Genomic DNA, 13962 nt, shown 5'->3' with positions numbered 1-13962 from the left:
GAGAAAGGTTTTCTGCTTTTCCCATCCATTGTCAGTTTGGTACATTAATTTCAATAATTTTCAGTATGAGGAGCCTAAAATATTTTCACTCATGGTAGCAATACTGATTCAGAAGAAGATGTGTCATGGATCTCAATAAATAATGCATAGGGTACCTATCTGCATAATTTTTTCTGACTACTAGACAAAGCTACATGAAAAACAATATGACATTTGAAGAAAAAGAGAAATTTTGGTATCTTCTTCCATATGAACTAAGGTGTTCCCTTAGTTCATGCTGTGCTGTCTTACAGCTCAGTACAGAGGTCCTCAGCAGACACATCCAAACTAGGGAAGGCATTGTGTCACATGTGCTGTTGTTGGAATAATTTCCACCATGCCTCTTTAACTGAAAATGCTTTTTCCTGCAGGACAAAGAGAAGGCCCTACATGCACAGTGGTTTAATGCAGTCTTACAACACAAAAAAAAAACCCCACATAAAATTATTGCGTTCAAAAAACCACAAGCATGAAGACATACCCCCATTTCAGGCCCACTTCTGTCAGGAATAACATCATGTATGTTCCTGTAGTAGCCCAGGCAGAGCGTGGTACACCGGACAAGTGCTCCCATGTACAGGGACAAGATTGGGATCAAGAGAGGCTCCCTGCACTCCAAGTGACTGTGAAGCAAAATGGCTACAAAAACAACCTGCAGAGAAAACAAACAGATGATTAACAATTTGTCTGGGTGCTTCTCCCGGGCCAATACACCTTCTGTCTGGCTCCTCCCAAGTCGATCTGACACAACAACTTGCATGGCTACAGTTCTACAGAAACTTTAGTCAGGATCACCCAGTATTTGGTCATGTACATGAGGAGAACAGGAGTTAACTTCATACTCTATGACACAAGATTTGAAGTTTGGGCAGGTGACAGACTAGAACCCATAAATAGGAGAAGGCTGGCATGAAAGTCTGGCAGGGTCTGGCAGCAGGCATGTGGCTGAGAGTCACCCTTCCCAGGAGAATGTGCTATTCTGATACATGGCCCTGCTGTTGTGGGGGTTTTTTGGGCAGTAGGGAGAATAGTGACAATTAAAAAGCCAGATTTTTTAAATATTCACTTCAACATTTAGGAGCAGGAAGTCTTATGTCAACCTAATTTTCAGCTTTTTCAAGTGAAATTTCACTATTTCATTATTTGCTTTTCAGCTGAGTGCCACATTAATGTAAATTAAATGGAAACTTTCAGACTAATGAACAGTTCATAATTCAGCCTTTTAAGACTAAATGCTTAATCCATAAAATGTAAAGGAACTGATTAATATGATATTATTCTCTTTGTTAAGTACAGAGTGGATGAAATGCCTGTTAAATTCCAAATGATTCAGGATGGGGGGCACAACTGGAAAGCCAACTGTGTTTGGTGAAGAGCAGAACCAGGACAATCCTGCCAGGATGTGCTGACATTTCAAGTGAGTTACAAGAAATAAAATACACATTGTTCAGAAGCAGGTTCTCTCCTTCATTGCTAGAGCTGTAGAAATAGTTAAGAAAAACCACACTCTGCAAATGTTCCTGAGGCAGGCCACAGTGCTTATGAGGGTTTTCAAACCTACAAAAACATTGCTTTTCAGTAAATAGAAGCAAAGTCAGTCACAAAGAGTGTGCACATGAAGCTACCCAAGAAAAAGTGGCTACTGCCTGTGCCCCTACTCCCTGTTGTGGGGTGCATATGTAGGTGCAGAGTTCTGAGCTATGACAGCCACAACTTTTTGTGTTCTGGATTTGCTCTTGCTCTGTGTAGTATTTTGTTGAGAGAAGATGACAGGTGTCTTATTCTTCACAACCCTGGCACCCCCCTCACCAACCGCTCTGGAAAGGGCACGGCCAAAATAAGAATCTGTTTCTGTATTTAGCTCACATGGCCTGACAGCCAGGGTCAGGAAACTTTGTGGGTCACATCAGAACAAGAGCAGGCCCTGAGGGTTAAGGTCATTTGCAGTAATTGGTATTATCTCTGGGGATTTAGTGCACTACTGTAGAGGGGCAGACCTGACAAATACAGAGTAGCAACTGACTGAACAGCTCAACCTGGTTTATGGTTTCCTCATGTTTAGTGGAAGAAAAATGCTACGGAAAATTGAACTGAGTGCCATTGACTTCATATTTCCTTTGATGTTGTACTGTTCTATCCTCTTATCCAGTCATTACACCATACAGCTGGTAATGGGGCACTACAGCAACTGTTTACAGTTGCTGGGACTCTTCATTTCCAAATATTTTAATATGTTTTCAAATGAGGGCTGTATATTAGTTCTTAAATGCTACAACACAGTGTGTATGAATGTTGTTTTTTCAGTGTGCCTAATACAAAACAACAGGATAGTTAACAGCTCCCTTTTGAAAGTTCAAAAAAGATTTTGTCTTCTCTGAATCACCCAGGGGTTATCACCACAGACCCCTTCTGGAGCACTTCTGAGCCTTCACCTTTTGGAACAGTAACAAGTACTCAAAGGTGGCTTACACTGCATTTCCTTGGGTTAGACACCACCTGCAAAACTGACAGGTCAGCTGGAGAATCATGCCTTCACCTCCAGCTCAGGATTTCACTGGAACTGTGCAAAGTGCTGGGGAGAATGTACAGAGAGAGAAAGATCTATTTCAAAGCACTCTCTCAGCCTCAGGATTGGTAGCAGCCCGTGGTCTCCTTGCCTGACCTTTCTTTCCCCCAAATGTACATGTGTACATACAGAACTTGTTTCTCAGCCATTATGAACAGGGCTGTGGAAGGACATGACCCTAAGGCAAACAGCCCTGGGAACTGACTTGATCCAGTCAAATGAGACTGTCCTAAACCACAGCTGCCAGCAAATAGCCTTCACATGATGAACAGTCAGAGGGCAGCACACAAGATTGCCTCCTCTGGTGTCTTGCTTATGGAAGAGAGAGAAGGCACCAGAGATACTCTGTACTAGAGAGTTCCTGTTTAGGAAAGCATTTGCTCCATAACACAATCGGAACAATGACTTCTATGAGGAGCCTTTACCTGAGCTATGACATCTGAGATGGAGGCACATCCCACTAGGAAACTGTACTTGTGTTTCAGCAGAATCCCTGCATGGGTCCATGCCTGAAAAGAAGACAGAAAAAAGTTTGGGAAGTGATTATGATATTGTGAATGATTTCAGGTCCAAGAATGCTGTTTTCTGGTTGCTACAGTGTACACAAACAACCTGCAGCAGTAGCTGGTGTGAACCTGGGCAAACATTAGGCCATTAATGCAGAGAAAGTACTGCTGCATTGAGTTCCTCAATGTTGTCAGGCTGGCAGGGAGAATAGGGATAAATTTACAGACTGTATAGACATTTCTGAGCACATCTAGTAAGAAAGCAGCCCTTCACAAATCAGATGCTGCACAGGATGAATTATCATAGTAAATCTAATAAATTTGATAAATCTAATAAATGATAAATCTAATAAATGCACCTGCTGGATGCACCTCTGAAGTGTAATATTCATTGTCCCACTGAGTTACACTGCATCCTGTCTGGAAAAGAAATCCAACTTCTTTTAAATGATTCCACTTCTTTTTATTGTCAGCGACTGTTTCAAGCAGACAGAGTGGTGAGAAAGTGGTGGAGGCATTGGCATGAGAAGGTTCTCCTTTACCAGTTTTACACACAGGTAGAGGCATTAAAGGGAGCTGCCACATTTTCATGTTGTGCAGGCCACAAGCAATGAGTCTGCTGATCTGGGAAGCAGCAGCTCTCCCCAGGTATGGCTCCCTTGCTCAAGCATTTGAGATATAACTGGAGTTAGCTGTGCTTGCAAAAACTGATGGTAAGAAACATATTTTTGAAAAATTTGCTTTAAGAAATTCTCGATTTTATTCCCTGTGAGCTCTGTAGGTCTGGGAATGCATGGCAAATCCAAATCTTTCACTACAAATCAGAATGAGGTCACATACAGACAACCAGTACAGCTCATCACAAGACTACCAGTGCTTTCCAACAGGCACATACTGTTACTCTGACAAGGCAGCTGAGGTTTGTGACATTTGTCATGATCTCTGGATGTTTAAAGTCCACTCAGATGCTTTCTCCATGTAGCAGGAGATGAGTCAAGGTATGTAGAGAATTACTGCTTGCCAAGGACACACCTTACTTCTGCATACTTCAATTTCCCATCTGGTAACAAAGTTTGTGAACTAAGGTCATGAAAACATAGCATTAACATTAAATTTCAGTTCTGAATCGGGCACTCACCATGGCATCCATAAAAGGGAAGGCAGCAAGATAAAGGAAGGCCCTCCGAGTTTTACTTCCCACTGATTCATCCACATGGTGCAGCTTATTGATTATGTAATACCCCAAATCACTATATGCTGTAAAGAAACAAGATAAGAATGAAAAACAAAGCTTGCATATGGACTCTTGGGTGAGACATTCAGAAGTACCTGAAAGGCTGTAATGCCTTGGAGCTCAGTCACACATCCACTTAGCAAGCAGCTGCAATGGCTCCAGATATTGCAGCCTCACCAGCTGCTGTTTATGACTAAGAAGTGCTCTCATGGTTCTTTTTAAAGTAACCTTTGGCAGAGGCGTGATAACAAATGGTTGGATTGGGAGATGAGTATAGTAAGTGCCACATCTGTTTGCTAAATGAACACGCTGGTACTCCAGAAAATCTACTGCTCCTTCATTAAATCAAGGCTCTTTGTTAGAAAAGCTTTTTCACCAGGCATTGTGTATTTCATGGGATATAGTGCCTTATAAATGCTGAAACCATCTATTATCACTGCGTTCTCATGACATTACCTGTAAACCTGCCCAAAGCTGTAAAATGATACTGTGATTTGTGATGGCATGCAACAAATCACACTCATTATGTCTCTCCCTTACTCTGCCTTATGACCACCTCTGCCAGGACTGTCAGGACACTGTGCTTTGCTGTGCAGTCCCTGGGCAGCCTTGACCTGCCTGAGGTTCTTTCCTTATCTAGAGCCAGCACCTCCAGAGCCACAGGTCAGAACAGGGCACCTCTGGAATTCAGGGGGCTCCCACTCCTGATTGCCAGCGTGTTCTTCACTGTCCTGTTTGAACCCAAGACAACTTTTAGTGTTGGACAACTCTCTCTTTCCAGGCCTCTCTTCTCAAAGCCTTGGGTTGAAGGCTGCACAGACATGGGAAGTCCCCACACAGCTCGCTGCAGAAGTGCTTACAGTTCTGTTTGTACCCATGTTATCCAGCTGTTTTAAAAATCCCAGAGTCCTCCCAATACCCAGGAATAACAAAGGCTAGCTCAGACTGGAGTCTGAACTATGGAGACAAATACAATATGCATAGGTAAATAATCCAAATCAGTTTTAACTTTTTATAAACTATGTTCTAGATCTGCCCATCATTACTCGATTTCCTCTATACACTTGCAATAGCTGTTACAAGAATTATTAGGCCAATCTCCCCTAAGGCAAGGAATGGTAGAATTATTTGTGTCTGGGGAACCTTATTTCAGTTCTCTCCTACCTGTGTATTTTCTAAGTTAACTATTTCAAATGTGAACATCTATCTAATTTTCCATTTATAACAACCCTACTATCTTTGTACAAACCTTAACACAGGGTATTTCAGGAGAGATCCTTTTCATGCATGCATCATAACTGGATTGACAAATGCTAACATTAGTCATCAAATTCAGTCCTCTTAGCCTAAAACTGCCTTTCATAACTTGTAAACAATACTTGGAAGCAATTAAAGAGGAGTTTAAGTTGTCATTGTTTTGTGATGGCTTAGAGACACAGCAGTTAAATGGTTAACAGAACTGAAAAGACTATTTGAGTCCAAATAAGACAGTGTAAACAAGATAGTAAAATAAAAGAAGGTGGTATGACAGCACTGTGAGCAAGCACAAGCCACATTCCAGATAACCAGGACTGCCCAAAAGATGCTAGAATTGTTAAAAACTTCTTCTTTCCCTATGCTGGTCCCTATCTATGTCTTTCACCTGCACTGTAACTGTTAGACTCACAGTCTCCAAATTCACTCAGTAAATCCCAAGTTGCTTAGCCATCTTCCTGAGGCACTCCCAGCCTTGTTTCCTTTGAAGAGGGTTGGGGAAGAATTTTAAACCAGGACTCCACCTTTTCTTCAGTTCTAAGAAGGCAGTTTAGTCCCTTAAGTGCTCAGGTGCTTGTTGCAGTTCAATCAAACATCAAGCACAGCCTCCTTATATTTTTGCACGAATAGCCATGTGCCAATCTTCACTTGGTGTTTTGAAAACTCTCAGCTACGAAGGATTTTTTGCATGGTAAGTCCTTGTGGAAAGCTGCTTTTATGGCAGGGCAGTACATGGATGTTCTTGAATCAACTTATTTCAATGAAGGAAAGAAGTCTGGAAGGTTTGTGAGGCAAGCCATGTGGGAAGGTCAGATTCACTGAACTTTCTCTTAGGTTCCAATGAGTGTGCTTTACACTTCTGCACAAAAACTTAAAAACCAATGCAGGTGACACACCACCTATCCTCCACATAGGGACTGGGAATTGTAGTCCACGTGCTGAGGAACCTGCTTCTGTGGAGGGGTCACCTCCAGCAGAGCAGTGCCAGAAGCACAGCACGCTGCAGAAGTTACCCTTCCCTGATCTCCCTGTCCTTCATCTGTTTTAAATGAGACTTTTAAAGTGTTTAGAATGTGAGTAATAAGTAACCTTTTTGTCTCTAAAGGCCATTGTGGGTTTTTTGGTTGTTTTTTTTTTAACCTAAAATTTGCTATTACAGAAATATTCACAGAGTCAAAGGGTCAGAGGCTGAACTACTCTCACTTTTAAGAAAAGAGTCATAGTTTATTGGCAGGGTACTCTCTAGGCACTTATACCATTACAACTCATAGCACCACATTTTTAAGGTTTCTAGGGATATCAGCACTGAGCTCTGTACTCATGAAAGATTTTCTTTTTCCTCTCCCCATCACAAAAAAGTTTAACTGCACTTTTTAATGTGATTTTGGTTTTAAATATGTAATGGTTGTACTTAAAACATTTTCAAATGTTATTTTCAAAATAGTCAACTATTTCATATGTCAGTGAAAGCATACAATCACTTTCACTGATGTCCATGAATGTTTCTGTCCTCACAAAGAAGGATTTAGCAAGCTGAGATTCATTGACAAACATACAGGCACGTGTCACTGAGCCATGAATCAAGCAATTGCTGATGCAATTAGAACTTAACCTTGGCCAACCTTACAAACTTATTATGAAGAATGGTACAAAATTAATAACACAGACAACAGAGCTAGAGAGTATTACATAAATCTAAAGCAGATGGCACTTCCCACTTCTTGCATCATTTCAACTAAAACAGAAAAGTCAAGACAAGCTGCTTGTTTGCTCTTCTCTAGTACCTCATTTGTTTTGCTATGTCTAAGGATCAGATTTGCTCCAGAAGCTAAGCAGGAATTCTTGCTTAGCAAGAATTAGCTTTTGGTTTTTCCAGCTGAGTTTTAAGACCCAGAAGGTCAAGAATTGACACTGAAAACTGTACACCTAATTGGATCTCCTGGTCCCTACACGGATTTCTCTAGCAGGCCAATTACTACCACACAAACTTCAGACACCCTTAAAACAACACACTCGTAATGCTGCCAGCAATCTCAGACAAATACCTGTACTGTAGTTATTTTGGAGCTGACTGCTACTGAGCATGTCATACTTCAATCACAAAGAAAAAACTCTCAGAGGAAGTGACACCATTTACTTCCAGACACGGAGCTACATATGTCAAAAATAGCTTTACCGGAAGAAAAAAATCCAAAACATGATTTTGGGTAAAGTGTGTTCTTTCTAGACACATTCCATTTACATACTTTGCTGCCAGTTTTAAAAATGAACTTGGAACCTTGAGAAGTAACAAATCTATTCTGCTGCTTGTCAGAAAGATGGTTCACATGGCCAAAATGGATGCTCATGAGTTTCTCAACCACAGAATGTTCTGAGTTGAAACAGACACACAAGGACAAAAAGTCCAGCTCTTAAGTGAATGGCCTGTACAGGGACCAAACCCACAACCTTTCTGTTATTAGCACCATGCTTAATGCACTGAGCTAATTTGTTCAACTAAGGGATTTGGGCAGATAGGAAAATACCAATGTGAAAAAACAATAGCAAAACTTCATTTGGAGATGCCACAGGGTATATAGATTTCCTTATGTCTTTGGTTAGCTTGAATTTAAAACAGAGGAGAAAGCCTCTGTTTTCCCATGTGAAAGCTCAGATGAGTGTTTAAGGTGTTGAGATTTTTCTTCTGTGCTTATTATAGTAATACATAAATTAAAGAAAACCGAAACAGCTTAGGAGCATCTCAGTGAAGACTGATTACTGCAACCATATTTTTCTGTGCTTGGATCTAGCTCCAAAATTGCATTACATAGATTTTCCCAAATCTATGAATGACTTTTAGTATCTGAAATATCTTTATATAAGACAACATTTTGTAAGTCTCAAAATTATCCTGTTGTAACTGAGACACAATCACTGCTATCCAGAAGTGCTTTGGTCATAGGCTTTCTTCTTTTGTCCTGAGTAGCTTGTTGAAAAGCAACTGCCCCTGTTGTGGGAAAAGGGTGGGGGCAGCCAGGGAAGCATGTTATTGCTTTTACAATGATCATGCTGAAGTAGGACAAATTTTCAATGAATAACATTTTATTTTTATTTAGAGAGGAGGAGGATGGAGAAAGCAGCAAGCCCAGATAATTCTGATTTGTGTTCCTGTGCTGTCCCTTTTTTCCAGGGCAAAATGTTTAGTACACCCCAGTAGAGTAATCTTGTCAGAACAAGACTGACTAAAAGAAATACCTCAGCTTGTTGTAACCCACTCTGTAATTCCTAGTCTCTGGAAAATTCCAGTAGTGTTACACTGGAATTGGTGGGATTACACCCATGATTCAAGTCCCATGGAGATTTTTAACGTACATGCAGTGATCATGCATGTGGAAGTTCAAAAGTATCAGTGGAATTGCCAGGAACTGCTGAAGTGTTGCCCTGTGCAATCTATGGCCCATGCTCAGCAGCCTGACAGCAATAAATGGGCACAAAACAAATCACTCATGTGTCTTGGCCATCCAATCCACCATAGATTACTGCAAAAGTTAACCTACAGGTTTACTGGTTACTAAAGTTCCAACCTTTTTCTCCTGGTGATGACAATGATCCATCATGTTGTTTTTAATCAGGGATAGCAAAAAAGCACAGAGGATATTTCCTCAAAGTAACTGCTGTCCTGTCGTTTCTGGAACTACTGAGAATTATTCAAAAGGAAATAAACTTTCTCAGTAAACTAGTGAAAAGTTGAACAATGCTGTTTTATTGCCAAAGAAGATGTGCATATTCTTCAAGACACTGATGTTAAAAGGTTCACTTAGTATGGAGGGCTTACCAGCAACACTAAGAAATGCATTATGTTAGCATATGTTATATAAATGACTTTTCTCCTCTGTCAAGCTGGCAATTTAGTAAGATGTCAAAAATATGCAGAGACAGGTTTAGCATCTTGAATTCCTTCTCTTACAGCCACCAAAAAGCCAGTCTGAAATAACAGGACACTTTAGACCCTGGCTCCATAGTGACCTTCCCACCAGGAGACTAATTGGTGGCAGTAGCTGCCCTCAAAGTAGCCCAGGGCAAGGAAGGCAGAATACTGTATTCCAGATCACATCTGAAACAGCCAGTCCAGGAACACTGTACTGACAAGGTCTACAGCAGTTTTGGAAGTAGGATGAGAAGATGGCTCTGAATCTCTTTGGCCAACTTGGTTCTCAGTTGTTACTGCTACCAGTACAAGGGAGTGACAGGAGCTGTTGGTGAGGACTTTGCAGACCTTCATAAGGATGTGGCTGGGTGATGACTGAGGGACCCAGAGCTTGCAGCTGTGAGTTCAAGGGGTTTAGCTCAGCCAGTCACTGGCACAGAGGATTGTGTGAGCCCCAGGGGGGAAGCAGCAGTGGGAGGCTGGTGCTGAAGCAATGAAGCATGAGTCAGGTGAGTGAAACTGTCTGGTTTGATATTTTCCATGAGTAGAGGCCACTGTTTGTGAGGAGCTTTGTATGTAGACTGCAAATAGTCCCTATCACAGTTGGAATTGTGGTGATTCATTGTGGTCACTGTGTTTCTACCACCACTTGTTTTCTTCCTTTTGGTACTCCTTATTTCATTGGGCTTTTTGTTTTCTGTTTCTTCCTGGGCTTTGACAGTCTATGGCAGATAGACATGTCATCTTCCTTAGCCCTATATTTATGGCATGTGGAAAAAAATTAGTCCCCTAAGTGTTATTGTTTCTCTTTTTCATCCACCAAGCACCAGGGACCTGTATTTGTGCCTCTTGTAGACAGCCTGTGATAGGCTTGCAGCTGCTGGGGAGCACTTGCAGGTCCTAGGAGGGTGCCTGTCACTGGACTCCTTCTCTTCTTCCTGCTAGGCAGGCTGTGTATCTGTGGGTCAGAGCAAAATAATCAGGACTTGAAACAGGTTCAAAGGAAACTTGGAACATAACATTTGGCAACATCACCCAGGCAATTGGTGCTAGAATCTGACTAACTCCATTCCCTCAGGCGCTCTGCCAGTCTCTGCTGTGGCCTTTGCATATTTTCAGGCATAGACAAGTTAAAATACCAAAAAATATTTTGCAGTCTGTCACCATAAAAAGCTGAAAGATTGTGTGCAGTCCTTTAATTCAGGACTTTAAAGCATGGTAAGCACAGCCTCTTTTTTTTCCCAGTGTCTGCCGAGTGCATTTCAGGGGTTCTGAACCCAGCAGGGCTCTACTTCCAGGCAAAGGCAAGAAACTTAGCTGACAGGTTTTCCAGCCTTTGTTCCAAACACCTCCTTTCAATAAGATGTCCCACATGGAAAATCCAGTTATGTCTTTCACCTGGAAATTTGATAGTTACACTTAAAACTTTCTTAAAATCTATTCTAGCTTAAAATAAAATACTGTATGACTAGAAAATAACTTTTTATCCAGCTGGCAAAGGCAAAAACTTTGACCAGCACTGGCAGAAAAGCAAGTGAGCAATTAGAAGAGCAGCTCTGGGGGATGAAGAAATATTCCAGGCAAAGAAATATGAGAGCCAAATGTACAAATGGGCCAAAATCTATAACACTGACTCAATAAAACAGCTTCAAATGTAAACACGTTTAAGAAGTGACCAATTGAAATCAGTGAATTATATTAACTGGAATGCATGGATTCAGTTTATAAAATTAGCAATATCTAATCCCTGGCACACGTTAGCAATATCTAATCCCTGGCTAGTGAGCCGTAACTGTAAGCATTTTTTATGACTGTAACATGGAGCAAAGCTAAATAGCACAGGGCTTGCATACCAGTGGTGGAATAAGAGATACGATGGTCAAAACAAACTGTAGTGCTTGGGAGGCACATAGAGCTGAAGTAAGAGCTGGGGGCATTTGTGTTTACCAGATGGATCTTGAACCTACTCAGGCAGGAACTGAAATAGTTCTATTCTATTCTATTCTATTCTATTCTATTCTATTCTATTCTATTCTATTCTATTCTATTCCATTCATTCCATTCCATTCCATATGATGAACTGCAGCACATGAGATAATAACAGCCTGATAATGAATGCTCCCTTCGAGGCCACTCTGAGATTTCACAGCAGTTCAGGATATTGCCTTTACACTCGCATTTCCCAGTTTTCTGTGACGGAATGCCACCCTACTGGTGCTGATCCAATCCAATGCCTGTCAACCAACACATGGCTCCATAGACTGTTACAATTACCTCCTCCCTCCCACCCCTTACAACTCTCAGCTTTTTAGGATTTTACCTGCTCAATGCAGTGCACTCTCTGCTTCTTCCTCCAGAATCTCCTGTTCCTCGTTGCTATGGTCCAGAGGTTTCAGCTCTGTAGAATGAGCTAGAAGGTGCAGAGAATCTCGTGGAGTTCTTGGAGAGGATGAAGTTAAAATCTTCCAAGTTAAATGGCTTTTATTGCTGTGGCTGATGCTTGAGCTGATATCCCATTTTTGTAGGCTCTCAAAAACTTGCAAATCCTGTGGCTGCCTTTTTTAATGTTCAGTTTGTGTCTGCTTGTGTATTTTCTTTGTTTCAGAGTACACTCAGGGAGTTGGTCTCAGTTTGGTATAAATTGCTCTTACTAACCTCTTCCTCACAGATTAATTATTCAACAGAAGTGGATGATGCCTAGCAGCAGTAGAGAGTACTACCTGATAGTTTAATGAGGATGCTGGCTCCTGCCTGCTGAGAGTTTTGTACTGTGAGATAAATAGCAAAAGAATAGATACAGAAGGAGTACACCAACAATGCCATCAAGAATGACAAACAGCCCTACCAAGCACACCTTGAAGTCCTGCCAAACCAACCCAGCAGGTACTGCTGGCTGATCATTACTACCTCACAGTAACACTGAGCTATCAGCTTCAGGCAACCTGTCAACCTCGTCAACGTTTTGCTCACACACCTGACTGAAAGAGATCAGCAGCATGCTTTGTTTCCAGGCAGGAGAGCCCTGTGCTTGGAATCTGCTCCTTAATAGCCTGTTTAAAAAGCAATAAAAATTATGTGGATAGGCAAGATACCAGCCCAAGAGAGCTCATCTCTTCTGCATCTCCTGTTGTACTTACAAATGAAATATTAAGCCTAAAGCTTAAGCAGTGTGAAGAATGGGCAAGGAAAACAAATTAAAAGTCATATTAACTAGACATGAAGTGACCTTACCTATTAAAGTATGAAATACAGCAGCTACAGCGCCAGCCACAACCATGCACAAAACTGCTTTGGTCCTGTCTCTCTTGCTGTTCACAAACACCAGACCTACATTTTTGAAGTCACTCATGGGACCCGTGAAGAACTTCATCAGGGAGTATGCCAGCCCATAGCTGGCCAACATTTCCACAGCATCTTCCTTGACAGCAGCAATGCCCCTGTTCAATGCCTGTTGAAACACAGAAAGAGCAAATGATGTAGCACATGTGGAAGGATACCAAACACAATCTCCTGCATCTGGTTTCGGAAGGAACAAGCAAGTTTAGCTGTCATTGTTTTCACCCCAAGCTGGACTTTATTTCTTTGGATTCAGCAGCAGTAACTTGTGACCTGTGACACAGGCAAAATAATTCAATATAGACTAAATTCAAGTCAGGTAGACTCAAGGATAAAATAAGTATCTATTTCTGAAGTATATAATGGAACTTCTGCCATACCAGAAGTCAGTCTCTTTCCTTTTTAGAGTAATTTTATGACCTGATAATAATCATGGATAATAAAAAACACTGGCTCTGAGATTTCAGCCATGATTTCAACAGAGCATAGTCCTTGCAGCTCATCTTTACAGGCAAAAGCTCTAACAAACACTCAAAGTTGAGGAGCTAAAAAAATTTTTCCACGTAACAAGCTTTTCACAATATCCCATATAATTGCTGCAAATAGCTGATATTAATCTATTACTTTCATTTTTTAATGAGGCCAAATATGCACATGATTAAACATAACTGATCTCCTTTCATGTAGTTGACATATACATATTTGTGTATAAACAAATTTGTGTGTTTGTATTTGATACCATATTAATTTATATCCCCTTGTAGGAAATTTAAAAATATCTTTCAAGACATATTCAGGAACAACTAACTTACCAATTTATTCTAGGTCTGTGTTTAGGAAATGTCTGCCAATTAATCACGAAGAATTAGATGGATTATTTTTATAACTAAGGTGAGCTGTAAAAAAGATGTGTAACATTCCTTCAGATTCCAGCTTGAACCAAAATGCTTCTAAAGTATTGAATAAAAATGACAGAATGACAAATTTTATCTGCAGTGTGACAGCATCAATCATCTAGTACACCCAGCAAACTGTTGAAACAGTATTAGATTCAAAAAGCATGAAGGATGAAATATGATTCTGTTTTAACAAGTATTTAGTTCCTATGGGTTACAGCTGA

The 13962-nt window shown here is 40.9% G+C and overlaps 1 protein-coding gene and 1 long non-coding RNA gene across 2 annotated transcripts in view; both read right to left on the bottom strand.

Moving 5' to 3' along the window:
- Positions 1 to 13962, bottom strand: part of ANKH (ANKH inorganic pyrophosphate transport regulator) — a 107791-nt gene that overhangs the window by 38688 nt on the left and 55141 nt on the right. Inside the window, exons 2-5 of the mRNA XM_036406490.2 lie at positions 12738 to 12954; positions 4250 to 4368; positions 3031 to 3114; positions 521 to 691 (exon numbers count right to left, since the gene is read on the bottom strand). Of these exons, the coding sequence (XP_036262383.1) occupies positions 521 to 691; positions 3031 to 3114; positions 4250 to 4368; positions 12738 to 12954 (591 nt within the window). The remainder of the gene's footprint in view (positions 1 to 520; positions 692 to 3030; positions 3115 to 4249; positions 4369 to 12737; positions 12955 to 13962) is intronic.
- Positions 9321 to 12731, bottom strand: LOC118701706 (uncharacterized). Its single transcript, XR_004982573.1, has 2 exons — positions 11827 to 12731; positions 9321 to 10464 (listed from the first exon to the last, which is right to left on the bottom strand). It is a non-coding gene; the product is annotated as an uncharacterized LOC118701706 (long non-coding RNA).

This window comes from Molothrus ater, chromosome 1 (genome assembly GCF_012460135.2).
Source record: "Molothrus ater isolate BHLD 08-10-18 breed brown headed cowbird chromosome 1, BPBGC_Mater_1.1, whole genome shotgun sequence".
Classification (NCBI taxonomy): domain Eukaryota; kingdom Metazoa; phylum Chordata; class Aves; order Passeriformes; family Icteridae; genus Molothrus; species Molothrus ater.
The sequence above is the reverse complement of the archived record's forward strand: the minus strand, read 5'-3'. Positions and strand labels throughout refer to the sequence as shown.